The sequence below is a fragment of the Cyprinodon tularosa genome, unplaced genomic scaffold (genome assembly GCF_016077235.1).
Source record: "Cyprinodon tularosa strain WSP-4 unplaced genomic scaffold, ASM1607723v1 ctg472, whole genome shotgun sequence".
NCBI lineage: Eukaryota > Metazoa > Chordata > Actinopteri > Cyprinodontiformes > Cyprinodontidae > Cyprinodon > Cyprinodon tularosa.
The window spans coordinates 564,696-583,845 of NW_024039199.1; the positions used below are offsets into that span (position 1 = coordinate 564,696).

Sequence of the window (19,150 nt, forward strand, 5' to 3'; positions counted from 1 at the left end):
GTTAAGATAACTGCATATTTTTCTTGAATTGAGGTGGTAAGTGAGACTTTGCCAATGGAACAACATATTTTACATTTTAAATAAGAAAGATATCGCATTGTCTCATTTCAAATGCATATTATCAAATAATATTTTTTAAGAGTAAAAATACTCTTTCCATTGACAAATAACCTTATCTGCTCAAATCAAGAATAAATACATTTAATTTAAAGCATCTTTACTTATTTTGAGATATTTTTTGCAGTGAACTGCTCGTCTTGGACGGGTTGACTGTTTCTGTTTTATTTTTTTCCTTAAAATGATCCTAAAACATTCAGCAGTGGCAGTGACAGGTGTGTGTTTTGTTCTCAGGCCTCTGAGGTGTCCAGGAATCGTGGGGCTTCTTTGTTAGCCCGGCCCGGTATCAGCCTGGCAGCAGCCATACGGAGCCACCATCATACTGACCCACAGCAACTCACTGCTCTCTGTAAGCCCAGCATTCTCATTTAGCCCTTGCTATGATACATACAGTGATATGAAGATGTGTCCTCATCTCAAGTTCACAGAGTGAGTTTAATCAGATAATCCAGTCAGATTAATTCAATTCTATTCAGTTTATTTCTATAGTGCCAATTAGCAACACATGGCATCTGAAGGCACTTTACAGTTCACCAGATCCTCCAGTTAAAGTTTTCTATCTAAGGAAAACCAGTTGATTGCATCGACTCATTGACTCAAATACAATCCCTCACACTTAGCATGCTTGTAGTGACAGTGGAGAGGAAAAACTCCCTTTGAACAGGAAGAAACCTCCAGCAGAACCAGGCTCAGTGTGAGCGGCCATCTGCTGAGGCCGACTGGGGTTCAAGGAGACAAAAGCAGACATAGAAACAGCAAATGTAAAAGGCGGCACAGACCAGGAAACACACAGCCAGGCAGATGAGCTCCGAGCCAGCTCCCATGCCAGAGCATGGGAGCACATCCAGTTAATCATAGTCAGAGAAACCAGACTACACTGAAAAAGAGGCCGATCTCAAATATCTATAAACAAAGGTGTTGATGGCAGCAACACAGTTGATATTTCTCTCCAGGATGGAGTCACAGCCAAACAGGAACAGACCAGATGAAGCTACTATGAGAAAAAGCAGAGAGAGCAGAACGTTAGAGATTGAACTAACAGATTCTGTAGAGTGGGAGAATAGAGAGAGAATGAAGCAGAATGATGAAATGGGGGTCCCTATGTCCTCCAGAAGTCTAAGCAGCATAATTATAGAGATAGCTCAGGATAACCTGAGCCACTGTAACTATAATTAGAACAATTCCTCATACCAAGCATGCATGCAGTGACAGTGGAGAGGAAAACTCCCTTCTAATAAGAAAGAAATCTCCAGCAGAACCAGAACCAGGGTCAGTGCCATCTACTGAAAAGGAGACAGAAGCAGACATGGAACATTAACATAGAAGCACTGATCTATAAATACTTTCTATGTTAGAAAAGGTAACAGTAAGCTAGCTTCATGGGTCTGGGAAAGAAACAGTTAATCATACAAGCTTTGAGCCCGTTTTAATTTCAATTCAATTTCAGTTTATTTCTATAGAGCCAATTCACTATACACGTCATCTCAAGGCACCTTACAGAGACAATTCAACCAGATCAGACAGTCACATTGGTTCAGTTTTTATCTATGGAAAACCAGTTGATTGCAGTTACTCAGTTATCATTTAAAAGAGATAAGAGAGAGCACATACAGTTAGTCACAGTAAAGTCATATAAATATGTCTAGGAGAGAAAGAGTACTAAGCACTGAAAAAAAGCCAGATGTTATTATTTGTAAAAAAAAAAAAAATATGTTAGATACAGTATAAGCTAGAGCTACTGAAGCCTCCTGAGGTGGCTGGTAACTGTGAATCAGCTGTTCTATCGCAGTTTGAGGACCTTTCTGTCCCGGCGGATGTTCAGGATATGAAAACACATGGCGCTGTTTTTCTGAATAAGGACATTTCAAATGAAGGAGAAAAATGTAATAAAGAGCTGGAAAAAGAACCGAGGGTTTGAATAAACTGAGGATAAAGGTAAAAAGTGCATCTAATAGTAGAAACTAATAGTGGGAAGGAACACCAGGCTACTGGGCTGCCCAGGATGGAGTCACACCCAAACAGGAACAGACCAGATGAAGCTTCTATGATGAAAAAGAGAGGGAGAGGATAACGTTAGGGATTAAACTAACCTCATCCTTCAATTTGCAACTAAATACTGGAGTTCAAAGATAGAATGAAGCAGAATGATGCGAGGGGTTCCCTTTGTCCTCCAGCAGTCTAAGCCTATAGCAGCAGAAGTATGGAGATATTTCTGGATAGCCTGCTTCATAGAAACATCATATTTTAATATCCATCAAAAATAGCCTAAAGAAATGTTTTAAAAAATGATTAAAATCCTTTTTCAAATTTTCATTTATGGATTGCATTTACATTTACAAATTTGTTACCTACAGTATTGTTACCAACAATAATTGAACAAAATGTACATGGCGTGTTAGCAGCTTCCAGCTGCATAGAGCAACTTCTAACAGCTTGTGTTTTTCCTATAGCTTACAATGACAAGATAGTGGCGTTCCTGCGCCAGTCAAACATATTCGACATGCTACAGGAGCGACAGCCGAGTCTATGCAGAAATCACGCTCTACGGTAAGCATCTACAGAACTGGACGACCAGAAGGATGAAAGCTGTATATGCTTTGAAAGAACTTTAACATTTGTTTACATAAAACTTTTTCAAAAAAGTATAAATTGTAAAATCTAAATGCAAAGAGATTTAATGACATTTTGTGCCCCCAATGCACCGGACTTTTACAGATGTTTATAGTTCAACAAAGATAGTAACAGGAATGCATTTAGACTTAAAGGAGAACGCCGCTTATTTTTTTACATTGATTTCATGTTATTACATCATGTTCTACTCACCCATATGAGTTGTGTCATTTTCAGCCGTTCTGAAGATATTCCGTTTGGTTATATTCTTCCTATGGGTAACAAGTTGAAGGCAGAAACTAAACTGTTCATAATGTATTCTTTATATCTTCAGAACGGCTCCAAATGACATGAACATGAGGGCAGAATTCAGCCAAAAGTGCTCTTTGCAATAAATACCCATATGAGCAGGTTTATTTGAAAAGCATTCACATTTTGAGCAGTCTATGTGTGCAGATCCTAAACCCTGAGGTCCCAGATATGTCACAACATGGGTTAATGCTACCTCTCTGTGCTTTGTTGCTTTTTATGCTCCTGTAGATGATCTTCTCCTCATGTTTGCACATTTTTCTATGCGCTAATGTCATCTTTTATAGCCAGCTTTAGAAATTCCCAAAAAGTAAAAAAAAAAAAAAACAACCCACTGGACTTTGTTTCCAAGTTTAAAGATGTTTTGCTTCCCATCCAGGAAGCTTTTTCAATTTAAATAGTCAGAAATAGTGTTGAGTTACTTTATCCACCTTACTTTTATCTTTTTAAATATTTATGTGTTTCTTTTATTTTTTAATCTGTGATTTGTGAAATGTGAACATGTGTGTGAAAGGTGTACTACTACTGCACAAAAATTACTGGGACAAATAAAAGCTACTGAACTGAACTGAACAGTAGCCAAACAAAGCCTTGTTTATGTTTAGAAAACATTCAAGTAGAAACGGACGAACGCGTCCACCCCTTTGAATGGGGGTCGATTAGGTTCTTTGTTAGCGTGCAATGCCCCATTCCTGTCTATGTCTCTGAAGGGGGGGTTTGTTAAAGGGAATTGTTGGCCTGGCTGAACAGGCGAGGTCTTCTGTTCCTCTGTAAAGGGGTTGGGGCTGCAATGATAGCAGGAAGGAATCAACTCAGTTGCTGCATTGTAGGTATTTGAAATGTGAGTCAGCTCCCTCTGTTTAAGGTTGTTCTTTCTTTCTTAACATAGGTGGCTTACTTCACCCCTCTCTCAAACCACCTGTCCTCTTTGTCCAAAATGTTAACATTCTGGTCGTCCAAAGTGGTCCTTTGTCCATCAGGTATAGATGTACCGCATCTTGTCCCGAGAAGGTTGCTATTCTGTGTTGGTCCATGAGTCTGTGGAGAGATTGTTTGGTTTCTCCAATATACAGATCAGAGCATAAAAGATCCTCACTGCATTGAACGGCAGACACCACTCCGCTCATATTTGGTATGGTGGTTTTGTCTTTAGGATCTACTAGTCTCTGTTTAAGGGTCTTGTTTGGATTGAAATGTTCTCGGGTTTTGTGTTTAGAGAAAATCCTCTTGAGTTTCTCAGAGACTCCAGCAACATATGGGATGGAGATGTTTTTGAGTTTAACTTCTCACCCTTATATTCTGCCGATTTGACAAACGCCCAGTTTGGGTAGCCTGAGCAGCCTGAGAAAGTAAACATGCTGTGATTGGCTACTTTTCAGGAGATCACATCTCTTGAGTCAGTACCACTTTCTCATTGGTCGCTGTTAGCAGCGTCAGCAAAGCATCTTGCTAATAGCTGTTCCCTTTGTTGGTGTGTGTCAGTTGTTAACGGGAATGGCATTTGTTGGATTGGTGAGAAAAAGAGTCAGTGTCTGTAAGTAAAGTGGACTTAACATGTTGTTACTTCTGAAAACATCGAGAAGATGATTGCTGACTGTAGAGTTCTGCCAACGTTTGAAGAAAGAATGCCGTACGAAAGCTGGAAGAATGAAGTCAATATTTGGACAAGGGTTACTGATCTCAGCATGTTTTTAATGTATGAACATTGTGAATCTGTTCTGGTTTGAGATGCTGCCCTGGTTGTTTTTTTGTTTCTTTATTTTTAATAACTTTTCATCTGTCCAAGTCGAATATGAGAAATTGTTTTAATTTGTGAATAGCACAGAGACAGAAGTGAAAGCAATCCACACAGATCTGCTCACCCTGCCTTCCTATAGGCAGTCAATGTGACATAGATAAAAATTGAATCAGGGATTAAAAAGACGTACACAACTGGTGTGTTCAGGGCTTAACACTTTACACATGCATCGAGTGCGGAGAAGGGGTACCCTCTCATACATGCAACATGTTGAGGGTATTGAATTTATTCATTTTAATAAAGTTTATTTATAAAGTGCCAATTTACAACACATGTCATCTCAAGGCATTTTACAGTGCAACCAGATCATAAAGTCAAATTGATTCAAAGTTTTTTATCTAATTAAAACCAGTTGATTGCATCTACTCATTGATTTGAAGGCAATCCTTCACACTAAGCATGCTTGTAGCGACAGTGGAAAGGAAAAAGTCCCTTTTAACGGGAAGAAACCTCCAGCAGAACCAGGCTCTGTGTGAGCGGCCATCTGCCGAGGCCGACTGGGGTTCAAGGAGACAGAAGCAGAGATATAGAAAGAAGCAGAGATACAAAAGGTAACTGTAAAAGGCGGCCCCATCCAGTAAACACAGCCAGGCAGACAAGCTCCGAGCCAACTCCCATGTCAGAGGATGAAGAGAGCACATCCAGCCAGACACAGTCTGAGAAACAGGACTACACTGGAAAAAAGGCCAATCTCCGTCATCTATAAACAAAGGTGTTGATGGCAGCAGCACAGCTGATATTTCTCTCCAGGATGGAGTCACAGCCAAACAGGAACAGACCAGATGAAGCTACTATGAGAAAAAGCAGAGAGAGCAGAATGTTAGAGATTAAGCTATCAGATTCTATCAGAGAAGCAGAATGATGAAAAAGGGGTCCCTATGTCCTCCATAAGTCTAAGCCTATAGCAGCATAACTAAAGAGATAGCTCAGGATAACCTGAGCCACTCTAACTATAAGCTTTATCAAAAAGGAATGTCTTAAGCATGCTCTTAGGGCCAATGTATGCTTCTGACGCATAGCCTCTGCTACCATCAAATCTGTCTCTATGTGCGACCACGCCCCCGCGCAGAGATTCTGCAACTGTTGTTGCGCACCTCAAAAAAATCCTGACTATGCGTCGGAAGGTCGCGAACCTGCGCAAACCTCAAGCGGAAGTGCACAGACAAAAACTAGCTGTGATTGGTCCTTGGTATGCGTTTCCAGCTGTCTGATTAGCAGATGATTGCATCGACTCGTTGAACGAGGAGACAGAGGCAGAGATACAAAAATAAACAGAGAAACAAACATCTACACACATAAAGCATTTAAAATGTCAATGGAGAGTAGCTAATGTGTGTGTTTTAAATAGATCGCCTTTTATGAGTATAGTATAGTTATGATATAACACTTTTCCCCCATTGGCAGAATTCTGCCTTCATGCTAGCAGCAGAGCTCAAGGTTTGCAGGCAGGAACATCACCATTCAATGACTGCATTTTGTATTTTTGTTTCCTCAGAGAAAAGATCCACTACATTCGGACAGAAGGTCCTCAGGGTGTGGAGAAGCTTTCATGTGATGCTGACCTCGTTATCCTGCTAAGGTAAATCAGCACCTGCTCACAGCTTTTAAAGTCTAATGGAATTACTATTCAGATGCTCGGCTGCATCAGGGAGATGGAAAACAGCATCTAATAATGATGACTGTGATTGAATTGTGTGGCTCATCCGTGTCTTCACGCCTCTTGCTTTGTTCTTTGCTGCACTGCCCAAGAAGGCACGCTTCCCAAAGAGACCCTGCAGAATCAGGACCATCAGATTATCCTAAAGAGTTAGTTTCCCTGGAACTAAAGCTGGGCTAACATTGTACGATATTTTCCATCATTGTACTCAGCTACAGCTCAAACTGTATTACGGCAGCGCAGGGTTTGAATGTTCCCAGATCACGATGTATCTTCTTACACTGTTCGGCCCAATGCTGTGATGCGATCTACCTGCTCACTATGCACATCCAAAAACTACACGTTGGACTCAGCCCTGAGAGATGGCGCTGGTTGTACTCGTCAACTGGAAGATGAAGAACTACCTTGTGACGTGTGAAAAAAGTATTAAACTATTCACTCCCGTTGAATGAACTGAAATCAATGGATTTCACTCAGTCGGCTCTTTTTTTTTACTTTGCAAAGTAAAAAAAGTACAAGCATCAGCCCCCACAGCATGATGCTTCTGCTCTGTTCACTGATTAAAACCCTACAGAAAGGCTAAAGCCCTTCACATCTTTACCCAAACAAAGACAGACGCTTGGAAATTACACATAATGTGTAATGTGTAAATATTTAATTTGCAAACTAAATATTTAATTTGTGCTGACGATGCCGTTTTTTCCTCTGCTTCTGCCTTTGCAGTTTATTTGAAGAGGAGATCATGTCGTACATCCCCCCACATCCCATCCACCCCGCCTTCGGCTTCTCCCCTCGCTGCTCGCCCGTTTGCTCCCCGCAGAACTCCCCTGGTTGGTTCTCTCTCTCCGCTCTCGCTTCATCCCGACAGAAGGACTCGGCTCTCATGGAGTCACACCAAACAAACAGCAGCAGTCCTCACTGTTCAGCTGAGCCTGCTGGGTCCCTGTTTTCCTAATGGCCCGTGCACATCTAAAGGAGACCACCGCAGTGTCTGTGTGTGTGTGTGTGTGTGTGTGTGTGTGTATTGATGGGAGCTTCTAAAAAAAGGAAAGTGGGTCAGAGCAGGAAAGCTCAGCTTGTAATTGCTCCTCTTTTATTGTCTTTGGAAAAAAACGTGAGTCTGAAAAACTGAAACCATGAATGCAGGCTTTGATCTCTAGCTGCTCTGCCTGTTTGCAGGAAAACAAATTCTGCTCTGGTAAACTTTGACCCCAGATAACCAGCGGGGCGCTTGATGCTCCTGACTAGCAGACCTAGGAGACTCTACTGCAGCTCTAATGTACGATATAAACTGCTTTATGCCATAGCAGAGAGAAAACAACGGAAAAAGAAAAATACTTTGAAAATCAATATTTGGAATCTAGGAAAAGACATTATTACCTTTTTTACATAAAAAAATATATGGATAATTTGATGGCAGAAATTAGTCACAATGTAATAACGAGAAACGCCAACTTGACCGAAAATCATAAATAACACTCTGAGAGTGAAAGAAACAAATTTTTTTTATTCCAACATAACCTTAAAGGAGAATTCCGGTTTTTAACACTTTAAGCCCATTTTCTGTAGTGTCCAGGATGAAATCGAATGATCGACACCAAAATTTTGACAATTGGTCCTGTCTCTGCTATTTGGCTCATGCAGAATCCCCCCTGGCTGCTTCAGAATGGCTTCCATAGTGCATGTCCGATAATGTCCTTAAAACAACCTTAAACGTTCTTTTTTTTAAAATATGCTACTCACCGGGTCGTCAGCGCTGTTCAATGACGTTCCAAAAAAAGTTTCGGAAAGAAAAAACGTTCCTGTAGTGTTTTATTTAGCATTTTGTAAATCCCATTGAGTTCTGTTGGAATAGTCAATATCCCTCCGCCACCGGAAACGGAAATGGGGCCTGTTTACACAGTTGTAGTCTTTTCGCTTCACTCTGTGTACTCCGACGTCGAGGTGCTAACGTCTCTGTTAAACACTTTAAAAAACTCTGAAAATGGAATACGAAAGGTGGATTCTTGATTCTCGACGTCGGAGTACACAGACTGAAGCGAAAAGACTACAACTGTGTAAACAGGCCCCATTTCCGTTTCCGGTGGCGGAGGGATATTGACTATTCCAACAGAACTCAATGGGATTTACAAAATGCTAAATAAAACACTACAGGAACGTTTTTTCTTTCCGAAACTTTTTTTGGAACGTCATTGAACAGCGCTGACGACCCGGTGAGTAGCATATTTAAAAAAAAGAACGTTTAAGGTTGTTTTAAGGACATTATCGGACATGCACTATGGAAGCCGTTCTGAAGCAGCCAGGGGTGGATTCTAAATGAGCCAAAAAGCAGAGACAGGACCAATTGTCAAAATTTTGGTGTCGATCATTCGATTTCATCCTGGACACTACAGAAAATGGGCTAAAAGTGTTAAAAACCGGAATTCTCCTTTAAAGGCATTAATGCTGATACAGGCACTGACATTTTTTAGTTTATAAACCTAAATATAATTGTTAACCAGGCTTATTAATTTTTTAACTTTACGATTAGCTTTTTACCTTTTTTTTTGACTTGTTAACTTTTTTTTTTTTTGACTTTATTTACAGTAGGTAATATATCATTCAAAGGCTCATCTAAGCTATCTAAGCAAAAGCAAAATGCAAAAATAAGGATTTTTGCTACCGACTGAAAAAAAAAACGTTCTACACTGCGAAAAATTTAAATCTAAATAAATGCTTTTTTTTCTTGAATTGAGGAGGAAAGTGAGACACTTTGCCAATGGAACAAGACAATTTACATTCATATGAAAAAACAATTGTATTGTCTTGTTTCAAGTGCATATTATCTAATTATCTTATTTTAAGATGTAATCATTCCATTTGCACATCATCTTATTTACCTACGCCAATTAAAGATAAATAAACAATGTTGTTGTAAATTTCTTCCCTCAGAGCAAAAACTGATTGAATAGACATTATAAAGACAACATGATTTGTGCATGAAATGCGTTCTACATTTGGTTGAAAAGTAAAGATCAAAAAGCCATACTTTTCAGAACATTAAAAGGTGTTGAGAACTGGATTTTCAACATATTTTAAACGTCTATTATTGGACTAAAGTGGGAGAAAATCAGACCGACCAAACAGAGCCCAATTTTCATCAATAATTTCTGGACTAATCAAGAATATGTTGGACGGACCAGAGTTAGCCTAAAATCCTAGGTCTAAATGACATCTGGTGTTTGGGCGTAAATTTAGCCGATCAATGACTAATGGGAACAAACATAGACAAATATATTACCTGCATTTATAGCATTTATAGGTTTTAGTAGGTTGCCTCAATATAGAGGAAAGGTGAAGGCTTACTGCACAAAGCAATCCCGCTATATTCTGTGGTGTGACATCCCATTTAGTGGCTGGGCAAAACACCTTAAGATTATAACCTGAAATATTTGATGTGTTTGACTGCAGGCTTGCAAAGAGCCAGGGCACCAGCTCCTTACCGCAGAGACTTTGAAGCCAAACTCCGAAACTTCTACCGGAAACTTGAGGCTAAAGGCTATGGCCAAGGACCGGGCAAGATCAAGTAAGAAGGAGAATCTCTTACTTCACACTGAAACTGAAAAGCAGAGGATGATGTGAAGTGTTTTTCAATTGTTCCTACAGGCTTCTGATCCGAAGAGAACACCTCCTGGAGGGAACCTTTAATCAAGTGATGGCGTATTCTCGCAAAGAGCTGCAGAGGAACAAACTCTACGTCACCTTCTTAGGGGAGGAGGGGTAAGCCTGGCTTCTCCGCTCCATGCTACTCATGTTAACCCTTCGGCCTGAGCCTCGAGACCCACCTGTACGTTTCCTTGTCATCTGCAGCTTAGATTACAGTGGCCCATCCAGGGAATTCTTCTTCCTGCTGTCCCAAGAGCTTTTTAATCCATATTACGGCCTCTTTGAATACTCAGCCAATGACACGTACACCGTTCAGATCAGCCCCATGTCAGCTTTTGTTGAGAACCATCTGGAATGGTGAGTAAACGTCAACAAAGTAACTAAAAACACTGTGACCCCGTATATAATCTGACTAGTTTTCATCCGTCCTATAGACGAGATTGAGCTTTAAATGGGACGTTTTCCTACAGGTTCTTTAGTTTTATTGGGGTGTGAAACTAGAATGGTCTGTTTTTAATGTGACAAGTAGTGCAAAAATGGGAAGTGGAGTTGAAAGAGTCATAGCCTGGTATTTTACCAACAGTCCTTATGAATTGGTCTTTAAAAACATTTAGAAATTTAAATACAGCTCATTCAGAATGCTTTTTATACCTCTTTTTTTCTGGCTAAGGTATGTCCATGTAAGGTAAGGTATGTCCATCTGGATGCGGATGTAGCATGAGCAACATTAGCAGCTAGCCATGGTTAATTGGTCTCTTACACAGTAAGTCGTGAGTGTCCCTGTTTGGTGGAATTGCCCCTTTTAGTAGGATAGAGATGCGAGTGATGAAAGCAAGGCGGGCTAATGCTAATGCCAGCATCCTTACAGGTATGCCATCAATCCAGGAGGAAAACCATTAGTGTACTTTCCAGAGAGCACAGTCTTGTGTTCTTTTCTTGACAGGCCACGTGTTTTCTGAACAGGTCCACTAAAGCCCGGTGTACACTGTGCAATTAACGGGCCGATTTTCCAGTCATGCTAGAATCTTTCGACCGAGCCGACCTTTAGCCTGATTGTGCGTTGTGAGTCGTGTAGTTTACAGGGGGTAACAAGGGGCGATCAGCCTCTCACTACCACCTCTTGATCAGGAATTGTGAGGTCAGGAGAAGGAGTCCCGACCGTCGTGGGCAAATCGCTCAATGTGCATGTACACAAGGATTCTTCTGTAAACTGTTGTGGGAAAAAAGTATTCAACTATTCATCCTAGTTAAATAAACGGAGATCGATGGATTTCACTCAGTCGGCACATTTATTCATATCTTCGCAAAGAGAGACCAGTTCATCATACAGCCATTATGGCACAGCATTCTGCCCTGTTCTGCATGAGCAGGGTTCGTTCCCCCTTTCTTACAACAATGGAAAGTAGTCAGAGTAAAAAAAATTACAGACTCTTTGGTTAAACAGTAACATGTTGTGAATAAACCTCTAGAAAGAATCTGATTTGTTATAGGAAGAAGCTATGTCTGGTCTACAAACACAATCCCGCACAGAATGGTGTGGCCTTCAAGGTGAAACAGACTGAGTGAAAACTTTTATAGTGAGTAAATTGGATAAAGTAATATATAATAGAAGAGAAATAAAAAAATTTCTGACAACAAAACACAGCAGCGTGACAGGGATGCAATGAGTGAAATAGAGTTCTTTCTGTAAAATTGACAGACCCCGTGGTGTCTTTAGGGGGTTGATTCTACTGTAGAGCAGCCAGAAATTACAATTAAGGCTTGTGATACTTTCTAGCAATGTTACTCAATTAAAATTAAAAGGTACAGTGCTCATGGCTTGCTTTCCAGGCCCCCTTAGCCTCTCTCCCACCCACATGTGGATCTGGTTCTACCTGCTAATGTCAGGTTGAAGGTTGTAGTTGAACCATCTAGGATTATCTACTTTTCACGAAACCCCACCTCTTGAGACTGCACTGTTTTCTTCATCTTTTTTTTTATATCTTTAAAAATCATTTTACTATGAATTTTTCATTAAACTTAAATACCTGACTATTGTAGTAAGTTGCATTACCTCTTTTTAAATTTTCAATAAATTCAAATAAAACTCCCAGGTTGTGGAGAACTTGGAAGACTGTGATGTTTCCATATTAAGCAGGCCACCTATGCATGCAAACTTGGTGTCTACTAAGGTTGGTCTAATTTACATGTATGTGTTTCTGATCCAGGTTCCGTTTCAGTGGCCGTATTCTGGGCCTGGCTCTGATCCATCAGTACCTCCTGGATGCCTTCTTCACTAGACCCTTCTACAAGGCTCTGCTCAGACTGTTAGTACAAGAAAAACTATTTTGCATCTTCTTTCAACATATAGAGCTTATCAAAGGTAAAAGAGAGCACATTAGGAGAAACAGCGTAGATATATTTCTTCAACACACATTTCTTTTTTTTTTTTTTAACAGTGTCCTGTCTGGCAATGCAGCAATAAAAATAATTGTCTTGATGCCAAAAAGAGCCCAACAGATTTTACTTTCACAAGTGGAGCAGTAGGAATATTGCCATAGTGTTCCACTTGTTTCATGCATATAAATTGCTTTATCATAATTATGCAGGGATGTTTACAGTTTATATGGACACTGCAATGTAAATAGAACAGAAGAGGAAAAACAGAAGAAGAGAAAAAAAAGAGTAGACCCAAAGCCCCAGACACCCAAAGGGACCCCAAGAGCGAAGGCCCCAAGGAGGGGCCAGCCCAGGAAATCCGACCCCCACCAAGGGAGGAGCAGAGACAGCCACGAGGAAGTCCCCCATGGGGGGAGTCCCATGCAGGCCACCCAACCAGAGCCCCCAACCCCCAACTAGTTCAACCAGCCACTACACGCCCTTCCGTCCAACCTTCTTCGAGGAGAGCAGAGGTGACAGCCCGGCAAGCCACCTATGCCCCGCAGCCTCCCCCCGCCAAGACCACGGACCAGACGGCTCGCTTTTCCTCCAGACCACAGACTCTGGATGGCAGCTGGAGAACAGGGGTGTGAGAAGACCCCAATCCTCCCTGCGCCTGCTCGAATGTGGTGTTTTTGCATGTTGCTCTCAGGCGTAATTAAAACTAGGAGTACCAAAAGGGGATGTCCAGCACAGTTCACCCCCCCTCCGGGAGACAGGCGGTGTCAGCGCACCCCCCCATTCGACAACCCAGAACCCTTAGTGTCTACATGTGTGGCAGTGTGATGGAGCAGACAGAGGGAGGATTCCGGGGATGGGGAGCAAAGGACTGGGGTGCTTAATGCACTCCCAGGGAGCCAGCTCCCCCGCTGACTCCAATAGGCACCCCCGTTCCCCGAAAGCCCCAACGGAGAGGGGGGCCCCACTAGTCACACCACAAAGCCCAGGGACCAGGGGCGGCAGCACCTACAAGCCAGCCGGCCAGAGGGCCGACCACACCCCCACCCCTCCTGTCCATCCAAAAAATAAAAAAGGGGGGACAACTCTGGCCGGCCACCCCGCACACACCACGCAGAGCCCCCCACCCTGGACTAAGCCCCACCAGGGGACGGCTAGCACCAGGACCGAGACAGGGAGCCAGACCCGAAGTCCTTCTAAGACCTCTTCCCTCCGTCACCATTCCCCGCCCCTCCTCCGGAGATGTGATCCCTCCCCTACATTAACATTCAAACCACTCACCACACAAGCAAGAAAAGACATCCAGGCCGAGATCATTGCCACTTCCCCTCCCTCGCTTTCCCCCACTACCAGAGTGCAAACCCCTGAGGGGCTAAGCATCTGCCATAGGTGTTAATGTCTGTGCCCCCCCCATCCCAACAGGCCCAGAGGCCCCCCAGCACACCAGAGGCCCCGGCAGGGCCAGACAGCTGGGCGTACACCGGCCCAGACCCCAAGCAGCAATCCCCACAGAACCCGAACCCCCGATGCCCCGCCGGGGCCCCTGCCCGAGGGCAACGCGCCCCAGGGATCCCAGACCCCCGGACCCACCCCGGACCCACCCAGCAGCAGCACAGCTACCAGGCCAGTAGTCCACGTCCACCACCACAAAACCCCCCAAGAGCACCGCATGTGGCCGCCGTAGGACGCCCAGAGGCGTCCCAAGCCCCGCCCCGATGGGGGCAACAGACCCCAGGGCTAGACCCGCCAGGCACCCCACTCCAAGCACCCCCCGAACCCTCCAGGACCCAAGGACCCCCGAACCAGCCCCCGCGCCCCCCACAACCCCCCACTACACTAAGTGATGGAGCAGATCAAGGGAGTCCAGAGAGATCGGTCTGATGGGGATGCAGATACTGTCTCAAGATTAATATGATCCAACAACAGATCTCTGTACTGATTGATGCTGAGTTTATCCTTACTTTTCCAATTCATGAGGATAGTTTTCTTTGCGATACATAATGCAGTTAAGGTCATGCAAACAATTTTTTTTTTCCAAAGAGCTTCCCTCAAAGTCACCCAGCAAGCAAACTGGAGGGGAAAGTTAGATTTTACAACTCAGGCACAGTGATAAGTCCTTACATACCTGTACCCAGAACCTCTGAACTGGCGTGCATTACCATAACGTGTGAATATAATTATCAAGATGATTGCCTGTGCACTGTGGACAGATGTTAGATTGTGCAAAACCCATCTTGAATAATCTTTGACCTGTATTGTGCACTCTGTGGAGGATTTTGTATTGTATTAATTGTCGATTGGGGTTTCTAGTCATGTTAAAGTTCTTAGACATATCTGAGCCCAGATGTTTTGTTCAAAGCTGGCTGACAAATCCTCCTCCCATTTAGTAATAGGAAGAGATATTGTATCATCCAGTTTAGTCAGTGTCCTGTATAATTTAGACAGTAGTTTGGGGGGGTTTAACTCTGATATATTTGTTGGAATTTGTAGACCTCCATCAATATGCTTAAATGTATTTCTAATCATAGCTTCAATTTGCTCATATTCTTCAACACACATTTCTAATAAATAGATTGTACCTTTTCTTGGCTGAGATGTTTTAGATCTATATTTTGTATAACAGATAGCCCTAATAATGGACGTACTGAATCTAATGCTATCGTCAGGTTACGTTGTCTCAATTTTAAGGTTATAATTTCAGTCCAAGTGTTAATAAGACATTCAGCAAATTATAGACAGTTTTTAATCTGTTTTAATCTGTTTTTAAAACTGTCACTAAAAAAGTGTACCTAACTGTTTGATTTTGAATTGTACCTTAGAGGTTTGCAGCCATGTTTCTGTGAGTCCTCCTTAGACCCTGTGCGGAGTTGGCTGCCTTAGATCACACTGTTTTATCCAGTAGGCTTGGACATTTTATTAGCAGCATAAGATACAGTTTAATGTTTTGCAGACGATACTCTGCTTTAAATATCTATAAAAACAAATGGGTTCAAACAGCTAACCTGATTAGGTTAATTTCTTTTGTAATGTTCGGTTACTAAATGGTAATAGTAATTAGGTTTATGTGTTTGGACCTGATTTGATTTAGGAAAAGAATAACTCTCCTCATCTACTTTAATTTAGTATCATACCTTTCTCTCCAAAAGTAGAATTTTGCTACCAGAAGGCTGGCATGATCCAACCTGGGTCTGAAATGCTGATAATCCTCAGAGTTCAAGGTCAAGCTGTAGACTTTATTTTGTTTTAACATTTTAGAGTCTTTTATATAAAGTATTTCAAGATCCTCTTGCATTGAAAGGCGCCAAATAAACATAATCTAACTTAAACCCACAGAGCCACAGACCTGTCTGACCTGGAGTACCTGGATGAGGAGTTCCACCAGTCTCTCCAGTGGATGAAAGACAACGACATTACCGACATCTTGGACCTCACCTTCACTGTGAATGAGGAAGTTTTTGGTCAGGTAAGTTTTGCCTAAACACATGAAGCAGAGACACCTCTTTAAAAATCTCATTTGAAATAATATCTGTAACTGACTTTTGGTCTGTTTAAAAGCTGAGCCCAAAGTTCTGTCTAGAATAGGGGTCGGCAACTCAAGCTATTCAAAGAGATATAATAGACAAAAAACAAAGAATAAAAGAATGAGCCAGTAGGCTAAAATACACTCACCGGCCACTTTATTAGGTAAGTAACGGGTTAGTAACGGGTTGGACCCCCTTTTGCTTTCAGAACTGCCTCAATTCTTCGTGGCATAGATTCAACAAGGATCTGGAAGCATTCCTCAGGGAGTTTGGTCCATATCGACATGATGGCATCACACAGTTGCCACAGATTTGTCGGCTGCACATCCATGATGCGAATCTCCCATTCCACCACATCCTAAAGATGCTCTATTGGATTGAGATCTGGTGACTGTGGAGGCCATTTGAGTACAGTGAACTCATTGTCATGTTCAAGAACCCAGTCTGAGATGATTCCAGCTTTATGACATGGCGCATTATCCTGCTGAAAGTAGCCATCTGAAGTTGGGTACATTGTGGTCTTAAAGGGATGGACATGGTCAGCAACAATACTCAGGTAGGCTGTGGCGTTGCAACGATGCTCAATTGGTACCAAGGGGCTCAAAGAGTGCCAAGAAAATATTCCCCACACCATGACACCACCACCACCAGCCTGAACCGTTGATACAAGGCAGGATGGATCCATGCTTTAATGTTGTAGACGCCAAATTCTGACCCTACCATCCGAATGTCGCAGCAGAAATCGAGACTCATCAGACCAGGCAACGTTTTTCCAATCTTCTATTGTCCAATTTCAATGAGCTTGTGCAAATTGTAGCCTCAGTTTCCTGTTCTTAGCTGAAAGGAGTGGCACCCGGTGTGGTCTTCTGCTGCTGTAGCCCATCTGCCTCAAAGTTCGACGTACTGTGCGTTCAGAGATGCTCTTCTGGCCACCTTGGTTGTAACGGGTGGTTATTTGAGTCACTGTTGCCCTTCTATCAGCTCGAACCAGTCTGGCCATTCTCCTCTGACCTCTGGCATCAATAAGGCATTTCCGCCCACAGAACTGCCGCACTGGATGTTTTTTCTTTTTCGGACCATTCTCTGTAAACCCTAGAGATGGTTGTGCGTGAAAATCCCAGTAGATCAGCAGTTTCTGAAATACTCAGACCAGCCCTTCTGGCACCAACAATCATGCCACGTTCAAAGTCACTCAAATCACCTTTCTTCCCCATACTGATGCTCGGTTTGAACTGCAGGAGATTGTCTTGACCATGTCTACATGCCTAAATGCACTGAGTTGCTGCCATGTGATTGGCTGCTTAGAAATTAAGTGTTAACGAGCAGTTGAACAGGTGTACCTAATAAAGTGGCTGGTGAGTGTATATGATAAATATTGATTAATAAATGTTTATTTTGCCTGCAGCACATCCTGGAGAAAACAACTCCTCATGTGACTAATCTGCTGTACCATATTTGGTGCTCTAACTTTAACTTCCTTTAAAGTGTTAATGTATTTAGTTTTCTTGCATCCATGGAATTATAGGAACACAATAAGACCGACTATGAACTCTGATGGGCTTCAAACTGATGTGTTTTTTTCTTAATTTTTGGTTTCAAATGCTGTACTGTTTATGAGATAAAATGCTGATTGTTGAGCCTCAATCAATTTTTAAAATGTTGATAAAATCAGCTTCTCCATTAAAAGCTTCAGGAGGAAGTGTATCTTTCTGGATTAAACCGGTTTGTTTAACCCACCCTCCCATTTGTTGCGGTTGCTTTGCTAGGTGACAGAACGGGAGTTGAAGTCAGGCGGATCCCACCTCCAGGTGACGGAGAAGAACAAGAAGGATTACATCGAGCGGATGGCCAAGTGGAGAGTGGAGCGCGGCGTGGTGCAGCAGACGGAGGCGCTGGTTCGAGGTTTCTACGAGGTAAATGGAGCAGAGGCGGGGGGGTTTATTACTCGAGTTAAATTTAAAATCCTGCTGTTTAAAAACATTTTTTGTAGAAGTGAGATGATTAACTTAAGCTTTGTACTCAAATTAAAGTGTTAAAACATCTGTAAAATTAATTAAATATGCTGATGAAGATTCTCAGTCATCCAGGCTTAGAAAACATGCAAATGGAACAGGGCGGGACCAAAGGGGCGGATCCACTCGTCTAAGCCAAAACACGGCTTGTTTTTGATCCACTCTGTAAACCCTCCAAGTCAACGCTATTTCTGACACTTTGAATGAAAAAGCTTCCTGGATGGGAAGCGAAACAAAGTGCAGTGGTTTGTTTTTTAACTTTTTTTGGAAAGACTACTTAAAGTGTGTCATGGTTTTAAGGTGTTTGGCCCACAAGCAGACACAGCTGGAGGAAAACGAGCAGTTTAAGGTGTTTATTTGACTACACAGAACAGTTCAGAACAGGAGCCGCAGCCGAGCTTCGGAACGTCAGTGTTCGTAGTTCTGCAGGGGGAAAGAGGAAACTGATTAAGACTAAGATAAACAAAAGAAACCTGCGCTGCTGCTGCTCTGCTTACCGCCAGATAGGGATAACCTATGCAGGGAGGGTGAGTGGAGGAATGTGGTTCTGTAACTCACAGCTTTACGATGGGAGGAGGTGTCTGAGCAACAGGTGGGGCTTAGGCACCGCAGCAGAGGCAGGTTTGAGGAGCAGCTGAAGGAACCAGAGTAGATCCAGGTAAGGGATATCTTGTCCGCCTGGATAGCACCGAGGGGGCTCGAGGGGAACGCCAGAGCAGAATCTGAGCAGCAGGGATTCAGAGGCCAGTCCTCAGAGCACAGAGACAGGCAGGTGAGTAATCCAGAGATCAACAAACTGAGGGAGACAGGAGACAGGTTAGAACCAGGAATCCAAAACATCAGGTTTCTGAAATCTGTCTGGACAGAGGCCTAGGTGTACCACAACGGTTTAACACTCTGGCTTCCTTCAGCTGACTGAAAGATCCTCGTAAGCTCAGCCGAGCAGCCTCAAAGAGCCGCAGGTGCGGGGCCACGCCGAGCTGTCAGCAACAACCACCTGTGCAAGAGAGTAAGCAGAACACCGAACCCTGACAAAGTGTAAAAGTACTGTAGGAAAAATGTTAAGGACAGAGGTTTACTGCACTAACCTATTAAAGGAACATTT

General features: G+C 42.7%; 1 protein-coding gene across 2 annotated transcripts in view; it reads left to right on the forward strand.

The window, feature by feature from the left end:
• Positions 1-19,150, forward strand: part of LOC119794254 (E3 ubiquitin-protein ligase HECW1) — a 103,075-nt gene that overhangs the window by 70,769 nt on the left and 13,156 nt on the right. For both annotated transcript variants that reach the window (XM_038301715.1, XM_038301716.1), the window contains exons 17-26: positions 352-466; positions 2,568-2,664; positions 6,330-6,413; positions 7,215-7,321; positions 9,942-10,056; positions 10,137-10,250; positions 10,341-10,493; positions 12,344-12,442; positions 15,846-15,975; positions 17,800-17,946. In XM_038301715.1, coding sequence (XP_038157643.1) covers positions 352-466; positions 2,568-2,664; positions 6,330-6,413; positions 7,215-7,321; positions 9,942-10,056; positions 10,137-10,250; positions 10,341-10,493; positions 12,344-12,442; positions 15,846-15,975; positions 17,800-17,946 — 1,161 coding nt within the window. The remainder of the gene's footprint in view (positions 1-351; positions 467-2,567; positions 2,665-6,329; positions 6,414-7,214; positions 7,322-9,941; positions 10,057-10,136; positions 10,251-10,340; positions 10,494-12,343; positions 12,443-15,845; positions 15,976-17,799; positions 17,947-19,150) is intronic.